The 16,360-nt window shown below is 44.1% G+C and overlaps 1 protein-coding gene across 12 annotated transcripts in view; it reads right to left on the reverse strand.

The window, feature by feature from the left end:
- The window catches only part of LOC133467751 (RNA-binding protein Musashi homolog 2), a 215,191-nt gene that overhangs the window by 25,347 nt on the left and 173,484 nt on the right, over positions 1 to 16,360 (reverse strand). For 6 of the 12 annotated variants that reach the window (XM_061752971.1, XM_061752964.1, XM_061752972.1 and 3 more), the window contains exon 11: positions 2,173 to 2,292. The exons of 2 other annotated variants lie outside the window; for them this stretch is intronic. In XM_061752971.1, coding sequence (XP_061608955.1) covers positions 2,173 to 2,292 — 120 coding nt within the window. The remainder of the gene's footprint in view (positions 1 to 2,172; positions 2,293 to 16,360) is intronic. 4 more of the 12 variants (XM_061752973.1, XM_061752968.1, XM_061752974.1 and 1 more) reach the window with 1 other exon arrangement.

Genomic DNA, 16,360 nt, shown 5'->3' on the forward strand with positions numbered 1-16,360 from the left:
CTATTTTAAAAAACAAACAATAAAAACCCAATTGATTTTGCGATGCGTTTCGGCATTTTACGGCTCGTCTCCTTAGTACTTAGACTTCAAAGTATGTTTTTGGCCTTTGCCAGATGATTCTTTTTCGGTTATTTTTACATTCAAGAGCATTTTATTATTTATTCGAGAGAAAACCCACTTCAGTAATCAGTCCACGTCCACACGTGTGTTCCTGGATGTTCTCAGTGTTGCTAATGTGCTCCCCCATCCCAGTGCTTCAGGTTAAGGCTCCACTAGTTGCTTTGGCACGTCCTCCGCGTCAGCTGAAGTATGCATCGTTTATCGTATGCCCCGGAATCACTCAAGTCATAAAGCTAGTACTATATGAACAGGCTCGGGGAGTAACGGAATACATACAAATGTTTTTAGCCATAATTGTACAAAAAGACAGACTTGACTGTTTGACATGAAATCAGACTGAACCTGTTCTGTTTGAGGTAAATTAGGATTACCAACATTATTTCTACGTACTAAATAATAGAATAATGAGAATAATCTTTTTTAGACAAATATATATATACAGCATATAGACAACACAGTCATGGCTAAAAACATTTTTAGCCATGACTGTATCGCTACTGTAGAATGATTTGCCATTGAATGCGCACTTATCTGAGTGGCTCTTCTCCTGATCATAGAGTTGTGATTCGCCATAGTTTGTTAAAATTTGAGTGGTTCTATAATAGCGAAAGCGACCACATGACAGGCCCCGTTATCAGCTTGCAAATCGGTGGCTTACATGTTTTCATTGTGCAAATGGGTTTGGAATAGCAGGCCCACTAGTTTCAGAATCTGACGGCTTTTGTTCCCTTTCGAGCCGCCGTCGGTTCACTTAAGCTCTTGTTAAGAAACAAGAGTCGCATGTTCCCAAGTGGAGCGATGACAAATCCATACGCACAGATTTTGATTGAGATTTCAACATTGTTTAGTTTTTTCCCCTCCCAGCACAAAGCGATACCGTGGCAGCGTGTTCTCTGGCAATTTGTTTTGATTTGATGAAAGTGTGTACTATACGTGCTGTACTAGCGCATTGCTGCCTCCTGCTGCGTTAGTCAGCAGATAAAGCCGGACGTGAGCTCACAAGTGGTCACCGGAGGACGCAAGGTAAGGCCAGGTGTGAACGTGTAAGGAGGGATTACTTTTACTCTCAACGCTACATCAACTCAAACCAAAGCACAGAGTTACGACTTGCAAATTGTGTTGACATTGATTAAAGGTGTTCAAATAATACAACAAGGTTAATTAACACAAATGGTTATCATACCACCACAGATTAACATCACAGACACGAACGTTACAGTGGAACCTCTTAAGTTGAACACACTTGGGAGTGCAACCCAGAAATGTTTGGGGAAAACGCGCTTCGAAGCAAACTTGCGAGACTTCGGCTCAGCAAAATATCGGCCGTAAGTCGCTAACTAACAAGATGAGAAGAACCGAAATGTGAAATGACTCACCTCCCAGGTGCACATTTGTCACTTGTTCACACTAGCAGCAGTTTGAAAGGAATGGATTCATTACTTTCAGATTGTGTTCGACCATAGGTTCCACTGTATTTAAAAATAAAGATAAAAATGTCATTTTCCATACAGTTACTGCATCTTATAGTAAGCTCCTTCAGTTTGGACGTTTTTTTTTTTTTTTTTACTTATACATATCCAAAGGTTAAATGCAGGAAACTTCTGCAGCGACTAAATTAACTCCCTCATCTTGTAATTTTAACTAATTGGAACCTTTTGTTTTTAAGGTCAAGGACATTTGTGTACAGATTAGATGTTTTATTACATTTTTGTAAGCAACGTGCGGCAATTAAATTTGGTGACATGAGAATGTTGGATTCATTCAATTAAATTCGGGTTATTTTGCCTCAGTCCCATGAAGTCACCTCAAGCCCCCGGCCCCCGGCCCCCCATCCCTTCATTCTTTGTGTGGCAAGAAGCGCTCACGTCTGATATGTGTAGTCGTAGACTTTTGAGCCAAATAAATGCACTTATCTGACTGGATTAGGATCCATACAAACGCTCGTGCGAGAGAGAGCGCACGGGAGCTTGGGTGACTACGTCTATGGGAGCGAGCAGAGCAGGAGAAGTCGGAGAGAGCAGCAGCCACACAGAACGTGGACAGAGCGTTTACCTGGCCCTGTGCTCTGTGGGTACGCCAAGTAGCCGCCTCTTCCACGGGCCCCCCTACCTGAGCCACGCGCCGCTACTACCGCCGCCGCCGCCACCGGTCCGTATGCCGTCGCTGGGAAGCCTGCGGGCGCACACACACACATGCATCATTTCCTGCGTATGGACGGGTGTATCCCAGAGCTGCAGGATATTGTTGACACCGGTTCTGAGCTGCGGGATGAAACGAGCTGTCAGAGGCAGGGGCTCATGTCAGTGCGATATCTACCAGCAGATTTGGAAAACGCCGCCGACCCAAAGGTCCACGCGCAGTGTGGAAAACAGCCTGGAGCAACTCGCTTAATATTGAGCGCAAGTGATTGTTTAATCAGCTTGAAAATATGTTCCTGTTTCCGCCCCCCATTTCACTTCATTGGTATGAAAATGATCCTTTATTTACTTCAATGAATGCTTCTTTGTTTATCTATCTACGCCAGCAATGTATGCTGACATGCCAAAAGGTACAATTAACCTGCGTATGCGGCTTTTGCCATTCATCCAACAACACGTCAGCTTTTTGTTCAACAGGCTCCCACAGAGGAAGTACATTTGCAGTAAATTGTCGGTATTTCAATGTAATGCATTGTAAAATACGTGTCTTGCTTCAACAGAGGTTGGGAAACACTAATGAGTGCCAATACAAAGGCTCGCTCCAAAATGTCGCTTTTGCAAACACATGGATGGTCACTGTTAATTGACATCATCCTACTGAGCACAATTTGACTATTTCATATGCCTTCTGTAGCTACTCGAAAAGCAAAATATTAGAAACAGCTGTCAGTAACGCAGTGCAGTTCCACATCACTGCAAACTGCAATAAGCAACTTATTGTTGAATGAAATGAAAACAAAGCCTTGTTTCCATCATATCTCATGAGGTGCAGCTGTACCTAATGAATGGCCGGTAGAAATGAACGACAGCAATTTCCAGTGGTGTGATTGTAGCAATTAAGATATGAAATGGATAAGCGCATCGTCACGTCTCCCTTCGTAGCAGATCTCTGTCAAAGCGAAAAATGTTCAAATTCTTATTAACGACAAATCTGCGAATAAACCGGCTTAAGGTAGGTTTGTAAATTGCACGTGGCTGATTAGATTAATGAAATAATGCCGCTCTGGGGGCTGTTTATGTCACGGGCTCGTATGAAAGATTACAACTACCTCTGCCGCGTGCATGATGGCACAAACCTGCATTTTTGTTTTTTGTTCTGGAGTGCCCCCCCACCCCAATTACTGCAAACTTCTGAGCACTTGGAATCAAGCACTGTAACATTGCGGCTTTTTGTTGCGAGCTCATCAGGTGGGAGATCAATTGTAGTTTTGTTGTGTAGTTAGCGTGAGAACAGATGGAGACATCTGTTGTATGATTTGTCATGACGATCGCATTCAAATCCGGCCTTTTGTTTCCTCGCATTTGAGCCCGTGAATAACGCTGTGAAGAACATTCCGTTTTATAAGTAGTCTATTGTTAGAATGTTTCGAATGCTCTCATGACGTAAAGACATCAATAGGGTGTAAATATGAATGCGATTCTTTGGGATCTAATTATTCCTAACAAATATCAGCCTGGTAATCAGCCTGTAATTAATCCAAAGCAGTATCAGTGAATTGTAATTACATTGTAGGGACTTAATGAACATAGTAGCAAGAGGTGGGTGACAGAAGCTGGTCCATGCCCAGGGCCCGGGCTCTTCTTTCAACACAGGAATGGCATGTCATTAGCGCCGCTGATGAGATTCCTCACTCTGGGCTCCACGCCGTCGACGCCTAATCAGCCTCCGAAAATTATCTCCACAGGATATGCTTGCCTCTCTCGCAAAGAAATGAGCTTGAAATCCTCTCAATTGGAGTTGTTCCTGATTTTTCAAATGAACGTGCGCGCGCCGTGTCCCTCCCCGCCCTCCTACCAAGACGCCGACTCGGACGGGACGCCTCGGAGGGTTTTGTTTTTCCGAAGCTGCTGAGGTGAAGGGGGGGGGGGGAGACGTCAGGTGACCTATTTCTGGGGCAGCCTCCGAGCGCGATTCCACGAAGAAGAATGACGACGCGGAGGGGGGATGGAAGAGCGGGGTCAGACGAGCCAAAGAACACATCGCTTTTCATTAGACGACCGAGGAGGAGGTCATTCGCAACTCCCTCGACGCAACGTGACCGTGTCTCTGTGCGTGTTGGGTGCGAGATGGCGCCACGCTGCGACCGCCAAGATGGCCGAGAAGAGAGAGAAATACAATTTCCAACGCACGGCTCAGGAGAGAATAATGTAATAAAGCGGCACGGTGAGTAAAGAAGTAAAACAATCATAAAAAGACAAGACAAAAAAAAAAATGCCACTTGAATGCCTGTGAAACAGCTGAAATGAGGATGTCCATCACTTTTCACAAACGCAATACTAACGCACCCATGCATTTCCGCTTCCCCGCCGATGCTGTACAGAACAATGTTCCAGGCGTTCCCCCCCCCCCCCCCCCCCCCCCCCACTGCCACTGTCACGACACCCCAATGGACTCACTGGCTTGGAAGTTAGTTGCGAGCAAAGTTGTGGTGAGAGATTAACTTTGCAGGATTAGGTGGGTTAATTAATAGATGGCTGCTGCTCATTGTTTTGTGCTCACGCTGTAAGAAGCCACCCAAGAGAAGCGCTGCGGCATTAAATCAATTTCATGGCCCTTTTATTACTGAGGAGATAAAGCCAATATTTAGCTTTCAATTCTTCACAATTATTGGGCCCCTGCTTTGCCACTTGAGTGGCTGCACTTGGCCGGGGACAAGGACACATCTGTTTATGAGCTGTGCAGGCCCGGGGGCCTCGGTGTCCTGACTCAGGGGAACTGTCCTCGGCTTTTGCCTCCACGAGCCTCCGGCACAGAAATTCGGCAATCATCAGGAGTGCCACGGAAATGAAGAAAAACCGGACCTGAGACAGGCACAGTGGCGAATTTTCTCCACCTCTTTTCTACAAGCGAAACGTTTCCCCGCCAGGAGAAACTTGAGAAGGCTGAAGGAATATATTCATTTGTTAAACACGGCATCTGCCGCAATGGGAAAAACAAGCTTCATGGTACTTTGGTGCACAGCATAGGTGGAGGAAGCAACGCAAATAGTGTACCATTAATCACTGGAATGAGGCGGGACAAAGTGAGCTAAATTAATGTAAAATCGGAGAGATGTTGCTGACAGAACAATGACTGAAATGTAATTAAAGGTTTCGCAATCACGACTTTTGTTTAATAACGAGCATCATAAACAAATGGTAAATATGGTTAAAGAAGCACTGTAGGCTAATCAGAATGCACTCAACCATCAATAAGTACGCGAAAGAAATGGTGCACGGGAACACATCACGATTAGTCACGGCTGTCACAGCTCATCATGAATGGGATCATGGGAGGATAAAAAAAATAAAAATAACGCCTGCTACAAAACATAGTTTGCCTCAATGTTCACGTTACCGTCGGGAGTCATTGAATGTCCGTCCCCTAAAACCCTTTTCTGCCCGGCTGCATTTTCAATAAACAACAGAACAAATCAAAATCAAATTATATAAATAAATAAATCAACACGGGGAGTATTGCAAACTGCCCTGTTGCAGAGCAAAACTGTTCCTTAAAACAAGAACAGCAACAAAAAGGAGTAATTGAATGTGATGCACAGGTTTGCAGGTGTAACGCCTGTTGTAGAAGCCCAGAACGTAGCAACGGGCCATAACCTCAGAAAAGTACTGAGCGTATAACATAGTAACTAATTATGTTATTGGCCTGGATAAGAAAAAAAATTAATTGAGCACATAACGAAACAAAATACTCATATTATATACTACATATACTATATATATATTTGTAGAAGTCAGCCCGTAACGTAATCAATTTGCCCTTTTCGAATTGGAATGTAGTATTAAATTACATTATGGGCTCAGCTATTACATTTGTAAAGATTTTTTTTTAAGTAATGTATAATAATGTAATAATTAGCCAATAACACAATACGTTATTATGTTGTTGGCCAAAAGTTATCATGTTGTAGGTTTAGGACTTTTATTACGTTATGTTATGGGCTTCAACCAACAATGTAAAACAAACATTGATTGAGAGTCAACAATTATTTGTTATTCATAATGAATTCAAATAATTATAATCATTACAATTATATGAATCATAATAATTGATAGCTTCCTTTTCAAAGAGGTTGTACTCATTTAAGTTGCGCACCTTACGCAGAAAACACGGTTATACGAAATTCCACGGGAATTACAGATATACAACCCAAATAGAAAGGCAGAATGTTAGCCAATAAATGGCTGACTAAATGTAATTATGTTTTATTATTGGTGACATCATGTGAGTGACTAGGGGCTGCAGTGTTGGGGTCCTACACTAAAAGGTTTATTGAAGAGCAACTCATTTTTATGGTTTGAAAAAGACAGTGATGGAGAGCCAGTGTCAAAGCCCCTCTTGACTTTCTCATGAACAAGTCGCAGAGAGTCCATAAATACCAAAGGTAGCCAGCCGACTGCTACGTTACGGAGAGCGCACGTCCATCAGGACGCTGCATGGATTTACTATTTCCCAAAAAAAAAGGAAGCAAAACGATAGGAATGGCATGTTACACGACGGAAGTCTAATTTGCGAGGAATTTTGGACCTATGCTGAAAGCAGCCACTAGGAGGTGTGAGTGACACATCGGTTTCCGTCGGTCCCAAATACACACACCAGAAACCTGCACAAGCTAATGAGAAGAGACAATATCACGTTTGTGCTTTTTTAAATGTGATTATCTAGTGTGTTTTACAACCTCCAAACCGCAACACAATCCATTTCCTGACACTGGATAACATAGGTTGGCTGTACGTAATGTTTATCTGTTAGACAAGAAATATGCGCTTTGTTAACAGTGTCAGAAAGACTGCGTGGAGAATTCCTGATATTTTGCCCCTCTAATGTAGCTGCATATGAGAACAACAATCTCTTTTACAACTGTCATACTGAAACATTACATAAAGCAAGACAGTTGCACCGCCACCGCAAACAGCAAGTGAAACCAAGTAAACATACTTTCAACTCAAACTGAGCATGCACTCAATATTTTCTTGAGCCCACTGACAAACATGAACAAAAGTGTCACTGTATACACAGTTTACATCCATATCCGTCCCTACCTACCTGTTCAAAGCCTCAAGCCAAAGTAAAAATTCATCTGGCAAAGCAGTGAAAGGTCATTCCCAGCAGTGCGCCGAAGGGGCACAACGTACACTCTGTCCACATAGAGCGCCGTATTTGTGACAATGACAGGGGGCTTTATGGCCAAAACGTTTTTCCTTCTGGGCACGCTGCGTCTTTTCTTGCAAGCGCATGCATTTGCGAGTCTGTGTGTAGTACAGGGAGCGGCAGGGTCGCCGGTGGTGATCAAATAGTTTCTGGTGTCGAGACTTTTGGGGATGTTTTGCCACCTGTCAACGCAGACTCCCGATCGGGTCCAATGCTTTGTTTTCTAAAGAGCTTTTCATGTCAAACTGTGAAAATGATGTGACGCGTGGCTGCTCATGTCAGCATTTCACATCGTACTTCGATGAAACGTATAGCTGTGTTAAACAAATCCCCCCAAAAGGTGACAAAACCAGGTCATATAACTTACTTGTCCCCAGGCACAAACGCGCAAGGGTGAAATGTAATCTTTCTTTCTTTGGTTTTTAGCAGGTTTATGCAAAAAAAACCAAGAAATGATGTTGGGGATGGCTGGGTTTCAGGAAGAAAATCTTTTGGCCCTTTGAGTCACAATGAAACCATTGGCAACATCATGACGTCATCCGTCAACTAAATGGCAAAGGAACGGCTGAGACATTTGTTAGCATTTTGGCTGTTTTGGTCACAAAGCGACGTTCTCGTTCAGTCCGTCCATTTGGTCCACTATCCTCCTTGAACCAGGAAGTGGTCTGCTAGCAGCAGACACACACAACATTTGCCCCCTTTTGTTTCCCGTTGTGCCCACTGCTCTTCGAGGTGGCTTTCCACTCTTTTGTTCTCAGACACTTCACGATGAAAACTTGCTTCCTTATGCATCATTGCGGTTCGCCTTTTGTGCTTGACTGATGTCAATGTAATCCGCACTGTTCTTTGGCCCAAAACTGCCGGCAGCAGCTCAGCCGTCATCGACAAAGGAACTCCATCAGTCACAGAGCACTCCGCTTGCTTCTGCTTTAGGAAGACTGTCAACTGTCTAACACATCGGGCGAGCTCGGGGACGGCTGCGATTTCTATGGAGGCTCTACGGATCAAGTAGCCTCTGGCTGCATCTTGACAGCTGCCTGAAAGAGATGGAGTAAGGTTTGGCCGCACTATTAACCACAATTACTCGTTAGCAACTGGATTTTGAGTCGCAGTGGTGCATGTGCACCGCAGCAGCGATGCAATTATGACTCAGCAGATTTGGCTTCCTGCAGCATCATCCTTTTTTTTTCCTTCCCCCCCCCCCCCAGCGTGAGCGTTCCTATTCTGACACATTGGATGAGCTCCAAAATGGAGACCGATTGAGCTTACGGCCGCACTTAGACGACAAGACATCGAGGGAGCCTGCCGGGTTTTGCCAGCGTGCTGGGAGCAGCGTAGCGCTCGGCGCACAAGGAGACCAACTCCGACGGGATGGCGGACAGTTATTAGTGCGGTCTCGGAGCTTTCGCCGCACTTAGCAATGTCTTGGGAGTGCAGTGAACCAGCGCAAGCTTGCTGTCTGAAGGCTCATATGTCTGGCCTGAATTGACGCTCAGGGCTACGGCATAGCTTGTTAAGCGCCTCCCGCGTCATGCAGTTTGCCTGAAAGGTTCCAAGCAATGCGGATGGGCATTTGGGCGGGCATTAAAACAATGCCAACAACAGTTTCATAAACATATGAATAGATTAGTCCCTCTCTGTCAGTGCCAATCAAAACGAAACATTTTTGTAAAGGGAGTTTTTTCTTCATACAGCTACTAGTAATGTTTGTCAAAAAGTTAAGAGAGCTTAGTAGTACGTTACACAGTGTTTTTCACAATAATTTGCAGGTGAGTATGAACTATTTCACGAGAACCATGTTTAGATTTTACCAGTGTCGTGCGGAAGCACATACCCACACATGCAAACTGAGAGGGGTAGGGTAACCCCCCCCCCCTCCCCCCCAAAAAGAAATAGTCGCTTTCGCTTTTAACATGTTCACGTTGCGCTTGCGACGTTCATTGTCATCCGAGTCGATATTAGCATGAAGTAAGCCGCAATTTTACACTCCACGTTTGAGGCGTGAAAACGCAACAGTGAAGGCCGGCGCAGGAAACGTGTCGCACAATTTCATATTTGTGCTCACGCTATTAAGTAAGAATTACTATTGCTTCGGAAATAGTGGCGACATAAGCATTCCGATGTTTGGGGGAAGAATATTTTTGAATGTGCAAATCCTATGACAATGATGTCTTGTTTGTGCCATTGTCAGAACTGTCATTGTAAATGACAGTAAACAAGATGGATGAGGTGCTCCAGGTCATAGGTCGAATCAGGACAGATTGTAAAACCACCTTTTCAGTTTCCAATTAATCATACAACTTTCAGGGATTATTGATCTCTGCTCGAGTAGGCAACACTATTGATTAGAAATGACAGCCAAACAACTATAAATCCACCAAATGGAGCGTACAGGTGATGCCAGGGAATAAGTTTTTTATTTTTTTTTTAGTTCAGGGATGGAGGCTGGCGATCGGTGAAACAAGTCTTTCAAGCGTGCCGCTCCGGTCCGTTGCGGGGGCCAGAAAGATGGAGTGAGACAGATGAACTGTGAGTGGCGGAGACGAGAAGAACAGATGAACGGAGGAGGGCAACGCACATATCAGTGGCAAAGGAAGACAAAGAGAGGAAATGACACACAAGGAGACATTTACAAAGAGAAATAAGGCCAGAACACCAGTGTCCAATATACTCTTGTGGAATACTCTTAAGGCGCTGGATAAAAATAGCCACACAACCATCCGGGCACAGAATTGAATGCGCCATTAAATACACGCATGTGTTTTATAGTACTACGCCATGGGAAAAGGTCACGTAGAATGGCTGGCATCACTAGAAATGCATGGTTAGAGTCAATCGCAATGGATCCCACTGGGCATCCGCCAATTATTTATGATACTGGTTATCAGTACAAGATTTGAATAATTATACTTTGGAATGGCATCGGGTCTAGGAGAATAAATGCCATTGAAAGGAAAGAGATACAAATATACAAAACGTGTAAAAGGCCGACCCGTGTTCGATGCGCATAAAATGCAAGTGAACCATGAATTCAAAGTATCACCTGACGGGATAAAATGATGTAGCTATCGATTGTTGTATTGCGGGGGTGATTGTTTTTGTCCGTGGTATTTTTGGTCTAGATTTGTTTGTAAATACAGTAATGCACCATATTATTGGAGCATATTTCATCCAGTAGCTTCATTTATTTCCCTGTCAGTGTATGACAGTACGAGGGACAAGCCAGCGGAAATAAGTCTGTCGATAAGTCACAGCGGAGGCGTCGAAGCACACTGCCGCCTCTTCACAGGAGGAGGAGGGCATCCTGTCACCGAGGGGAAAGCATGACACCACTTCACTTTGTGTCCCAGTTAGAACCCCAGATAGCGTACGGGAGGCGAATTAAGAAAACAAAAGAACAATTACGTATAAAAAACAAAACAAAACCAAAAACAGCCACCTAGTAAGGCATCTTTTCATCTGCAGACTGACAAGTATCCCATTGTTGTCATCTCTCCGCGCTACTTTGTTGCTGTTGAAAGCATCTCGGGTTTGTTGCTATCAAAGGCATAAATCACAGAACGGAGGAGAGCCAGGTGGCTTTCGTATGAACTGCTGCACAGATGCTCTCGCCTCACCTTTCCTCTGAGCGCCACACACCGACAGCGTACGCCAAACGTGTGCCTGGCGGACGCAGCAGGCGAGGGAGACAAAGAACATTTACACGCCATCTAATAATTCAATTATAAGCGGGCTAATCCAATGCGTATATTATTGCAAATCTTGTGTAAACACCTTCACCGGGTTATCTTCCTCACGTTCGAGTCCTAATCGGAGGGAGCAGAACTTGATTAAGATAGCTGGGGTGTTTGTCAGTCATTGAAATTAACCTCGCTATGTGTTCGTCCGCGTTCTGTCTCTTTGGATTCGATGCACGCAGTCCAACACGCTCACGCGGTGAACGGGAGGGCACGCCGAGGATAAAGTACGGCTGAAAAACACAAATCAAACATTGGATGACATGAGGTACACCACCCCAATCTCATGGGAGCCAATACACGAGCTGCAACAAAGATAAAATAACGCTCACTTTTGACACTAAATCTACACACGCACCTCACTTGTGTTCGATCTAGTGCTGCCTTGATCCAGCTTATGATTTTGTATTTTGTATTTTTGCAATGCCTTGAGTTACAAACGGTTCACTAACAATTTTTTTGTACAAATGCATTTTGCGTGACTTCACAAACTATGCTTCCCGACATCCACACGCGTCACCTTTTTCGGTTTTTTGTAAATTGTTGCTGGAAATTAGCCCCCAGTAAAGCTCGCAAGAAAGTGAAACGTGCAATTGATTGCGCTATTAAGAGACCCTGGAAAGTGTCTTCCGCTGAGCTATCGCTAGTAGGTGTGGGCGCGTGTCGGCGTGTGCTGTATTTATTGAACTGTTTCTTTCAAAGATGTAAACGCCGCTTCGCAAGAGCGACGGCGTTCCATTCGGGAAATGCAGAAGGAAAGACACGACGTACAAAAGTACTACGCTGGGCGTGCGGGACTTTTCGGCTTAATTTGAATGAATGCAAGCAGTTCATTTCTTTACATTTATATTTTACAACGCCGTGCCGTTTTCCTTCACTAAAACATGCTACAAAATTGGCGGGTGTTTTTGACTACTACCACTTTATCTCTTGGAGTCAGTCAAATTAAAACTAGATACAATTATGAATCAAGGTGCAGGTAGAAATATGTATTTCTTCCTTTTCATTACTTGCACTGGGGCCAAATGAGGTGGTGATAATCAGCTTGACGTGTTTGGCTGATGAAAAACACTTTCTAATGCTCACTGGTTAAATAAAATTAAATAAAACAATTGAGCCATCAATAGGACTGGAAAGAAACTTTTGTGTGTTTTTTTTTCCATGGATGGGCTCTGTGCACTACTGAGAGTCATTCTAGATATCTGTCTAATAGCTTTTGACACGCACCTGTTTTTTTTCCTACGCTCACATCTGCTTGACTGCCATTCCACCACAATAAAACGTCTTTATTTTTACCGGTCTGTGGCCCTAATCTCCCAATATTGCACCCATATAACACACAGATGTAGGTTACAGTTATATTGTTAAGGTAATAGCAGTATATCACGCGGTACAAACGGCTGCGCGTGTAATGAGTTTCAGGCCGAGCCAGTCAGACAAGCCACAAAAGCAACTTTTAAGATGCAGCTCACTGAAATGTTGCAGCTTGCGTCAACATAAGTGTGTAATATATTGCGGACCACGCACACACAAAAAAAGCATACTTTCGCAATCTTAATTTACGCAGTAAATTCTGATTTGTGGCTATTGAGTTACTCATTTATACTGTTATTTTGTCGCATGAGTCACACAAGCGTGGTTAATTGGTATGATCATAAATCTTTAAACTAAGTGACGACATGTGTCCGTGCGAGTTGATTTATCATGTGACGAGCACGTCACCTGGTCTTTGTCACCAAGGCTAAATGTTTCTTTGCGTAAGGAAACCATTTTGGCACTCTGATCCTTTGCCATTAAGACTTTGGATTCTGTGATTGGAAATAGAAAAAGTCAATTACAGGGGTGGAAAGAGCCAGAGCTTGGCAAAAACCCGGCTTTATGGCAGTAATTGCACCTGAAATGTTATACCTTTGCAAAGATGAGGTCAGGAAGGATATATAGAGAGAGAGAGAAATTTCAACTGGGAATTCATCCGGGAGCATAAAAAACATGCTACTGAGGAACTCGTCTGTCCTTTCACAAGACGTGGTCATGTGTTTAAAGACTTACTTTGGGGGACAAGCTTGGATGGAGATGTATAGATTCCCCCCGCGCGATCCTTTAATGCAGTGGGTTGGTGTTGCACGCATAAAAAAACAAAACAAACAAAGCAAAAAAAAAAAAAACCACATCTCGTGTCTCGAGTGATCCATCCAGAGAAATTGCAGAGCTTGTTCTCCGCGAGGTCAAATGTGAGGTAAGGGTGAACGGCAGCGCATCCTCGCTGGAGCTTGTAAGGAATGCAGTGACTTGCTGGTGCAGACAAGAAGGCTTGACCTGCAGCTTTTCAAGTGGTGGCCAATTTCCACACTAAAATCGGGACTGCTGATTGCTATACACATATGTAAGTATAAGTGACGCAATCATACATTGAGAAAAAGATACAGTATATACTTAGACAACGAAAGTACAGCTTCATGTACTGGATCTGGTTGCTCCCACAACCTAATGCAAATTAAACACTCAATGCAAAATGTCCATTTGAAAATGTTTGCTTTGCCAGAGATCGAGCCGAGGCGGCGAGACAACACACTTACTTATCAAGTACAGATACGTTTTTTTTGTCAAACTAAACAAAACCTAGAATTACACATGATATTTAAAACAACCAACTAACTTTGTCTGAGTTGAATGCTAACAAGTTTGCATGTACATGCACAAGCAGCCAACCCTCTCCGTAACTTCCACTAACAACCCAGGCTAAACTTAGCTCCTCCCCAACATACAAAGACGTTAGCCATTCAGTCCAGATGTATTATTTCAACACGCTTCCTTGACACAAATGACTACTTTGGGGATTTGGCGCCATCCTGTGGTATCTTAGCGCATTCTATAAAGAGCACCCAAAAAAAAAAAATTATGTAAATAAAGCAATTTTTCAGTGCCGGCAATGAGCGCATAACAAAGAGGTGACGGGTTCTGCATTTCAATTTATTAGCATTATTCTGTGGCCTGCTGAGAGGATATTTTACGCTTGACAAAATGTCATGTTGACAAAAGAATAAGAGGATCGCCAGCCTCCAAAATGGCAGCTCCAATCCTCACGCCGTACAGCTGTGCACAGTGAGCGCGTGATGCGTTGTTGTGCGGTAAGCGCAATTGAAGCGTGGCGTCTGTTACGGCACTTGGAAGTGACAAGAGCACGTTGGGGTCTTTGTAGCGGAGTTGCAAGGCAGCATCAAAGAGGACAAACTAGGCTCTTTATTGAAGTGGAGCTGCACTTTCGACCTCGCCTTTGTACTCCTTCCCATGCACTTAGGTAAAAAGGAAACTTATTTCTGCCGTGCCGCGGAACCCATCTTAACATCTCAACACATCTGCTTCGACATAATAATCAATATTAGGCCTACTCTCAGTTACTTTCGAACAACTGTTGAAGATGAAAGGGGGTGGGGTGGGGTGGGAGAAGGGCCCCCCCCCGCTTCTTGAGAACTACTGAGGAGTGCAAACATGTATTTCAGAACAGATAAGCCCAAAGCATTTCAATTCATTTTGATTGCAGAAACACGAACACTGTGAAGAGGATGTGGTTTTGGTTCATAACGCTTAAAGCTGACCAGCGGCGGTTTATTAGGTGACTTTAATAGGTTAAGACAGATAAGAAGAACAAAGATGTCTGACCTTGCAGTGGTTCTTTTATGTAATGGTCTGCTTAAAGTGCATTGGACTGTCGGGCTCAGAAAAGGCAACACGTCGCCGCAATCCACTTCCCTCGGACATCCCTTGTGATACTTGCCGTTTGAAAGGGCCCGGTGAGCTCTCAGTGAATCAGCTGTGTGGTCCCGATGGAGCCAATCAAACTAATTAAACAGGACTACTTAAGCCTCCTCTCATTAGTGTCCAAGTAAACACTCTTAATTTTATATGCATTTTAATGCCCATCACCCAGCTCTGAGAGCGGCGGTGGAGGCGGCAGATGAATGATGAAGGTTGGTGATTTTTGTGCTCGCAAGTGTATTAAACGTCATTTCATCCGGATAAAATGTGTGTTTGTGGATTTATGTCGATCGGCAAAAAAACAAACAAAACACCTTCAGTCAAATTTACTTTTGCAGGGATGATTGGCGAAAATTGAAATAATAAGGCATGCTCGTGTTACATTTTATAGCTCGCAGGTATCCACCGTACGCCGTAGCACCAACGCGCAGTCGAGCACTGCTCCGGGGACCAAAGGGTTAAACATAGCATGGTGCAAAAAACATGCATTCACATGCACTTCCAGCAAAAGATGTCCACGCTGCTTTCAGATAGAGTGAAGGCGTGCAGCGGGTTATGAGCTATCGCCACGAATATTTGCATAGGTGTGAGTATATGTCTGCACTTGTCTGTCCGCTGGGGACGTGAGTGATGGGAGCAACTGGAGAGCTATTAGCACAGTCAGCAGGAGGGAGGGCCAGGAGGCTAGATGGAAAGGACGGTCCAACTGGGTAGAGATCTCGCAAGTACAAAACTCCCTGGGCCTGGAGCTTTGGAACAGCGGGTGGCATCAAAACAACGGTTGAGACAGAGCATGCACACGCAACCGCACACATTCTCCACTGTCTATTTCCATGCCCATCCTCCTTTTTTCATCTCCATCTGATCTCCAGCGGTGTCCAAAAGTAGCAGTCATCCAGCAGGCAAGGCACCTCCGGGTTTAGTTCAGCATTTAAGAAAGAATGCTTGCCGCTGCACCTCTTATTCGAGCTCCGTCGTGGCGGACTGTCTGCTCCCGCTTCAGCGTCAACGGTGCCGTCCTGAGTTTGGCCAGCTCACGTTGGCCTTTTTTTTCCTTTTGTCCTTTCAAAAAACAGCCAACTTTGTACTGTCTGTGCAGAGTGTGTAGACAGGTGCTCACGCACAAACGGGACATGGGAGCAATACAGGCTGCATTTGGAAATCAAAGACAGCCCCCAAACAAATGGCATTCAATGGAATGCATACTGTATTATAGACCGTATCTCCTCTTTAGGGTTACCAAACCATCTTAATTTAATTTATTTATATGATTCACGCCATTATTAGTGTAATGGTTCACATAGTTTTTCACACAGCTGACACAGACTTGATTCCTGCTCAGTGCTACAACCACAATCAGGAAAGTAAGGAAAATGGTGAAAAACAAAACCAGAAAAAGA

The sequence above is a fragment of the Phyllopteryx taeniolatus genome, chromosome 17 (genome assembly GCF_024500385.1).
Source record: "Phyllopteryx taeniolatus isolate TA_2022b chromosome 17, UOR_Ptae_1.2, whole genome shotgun sequence".
In the NCBI taxonomy this organism is placed as follows: Eukaryota; Metazoa; Chordata; class Actinopteri; order Syngnathiformes; family Syngnathidae; genus Phyllopteryx; species Phyllopteryx taeniolatus.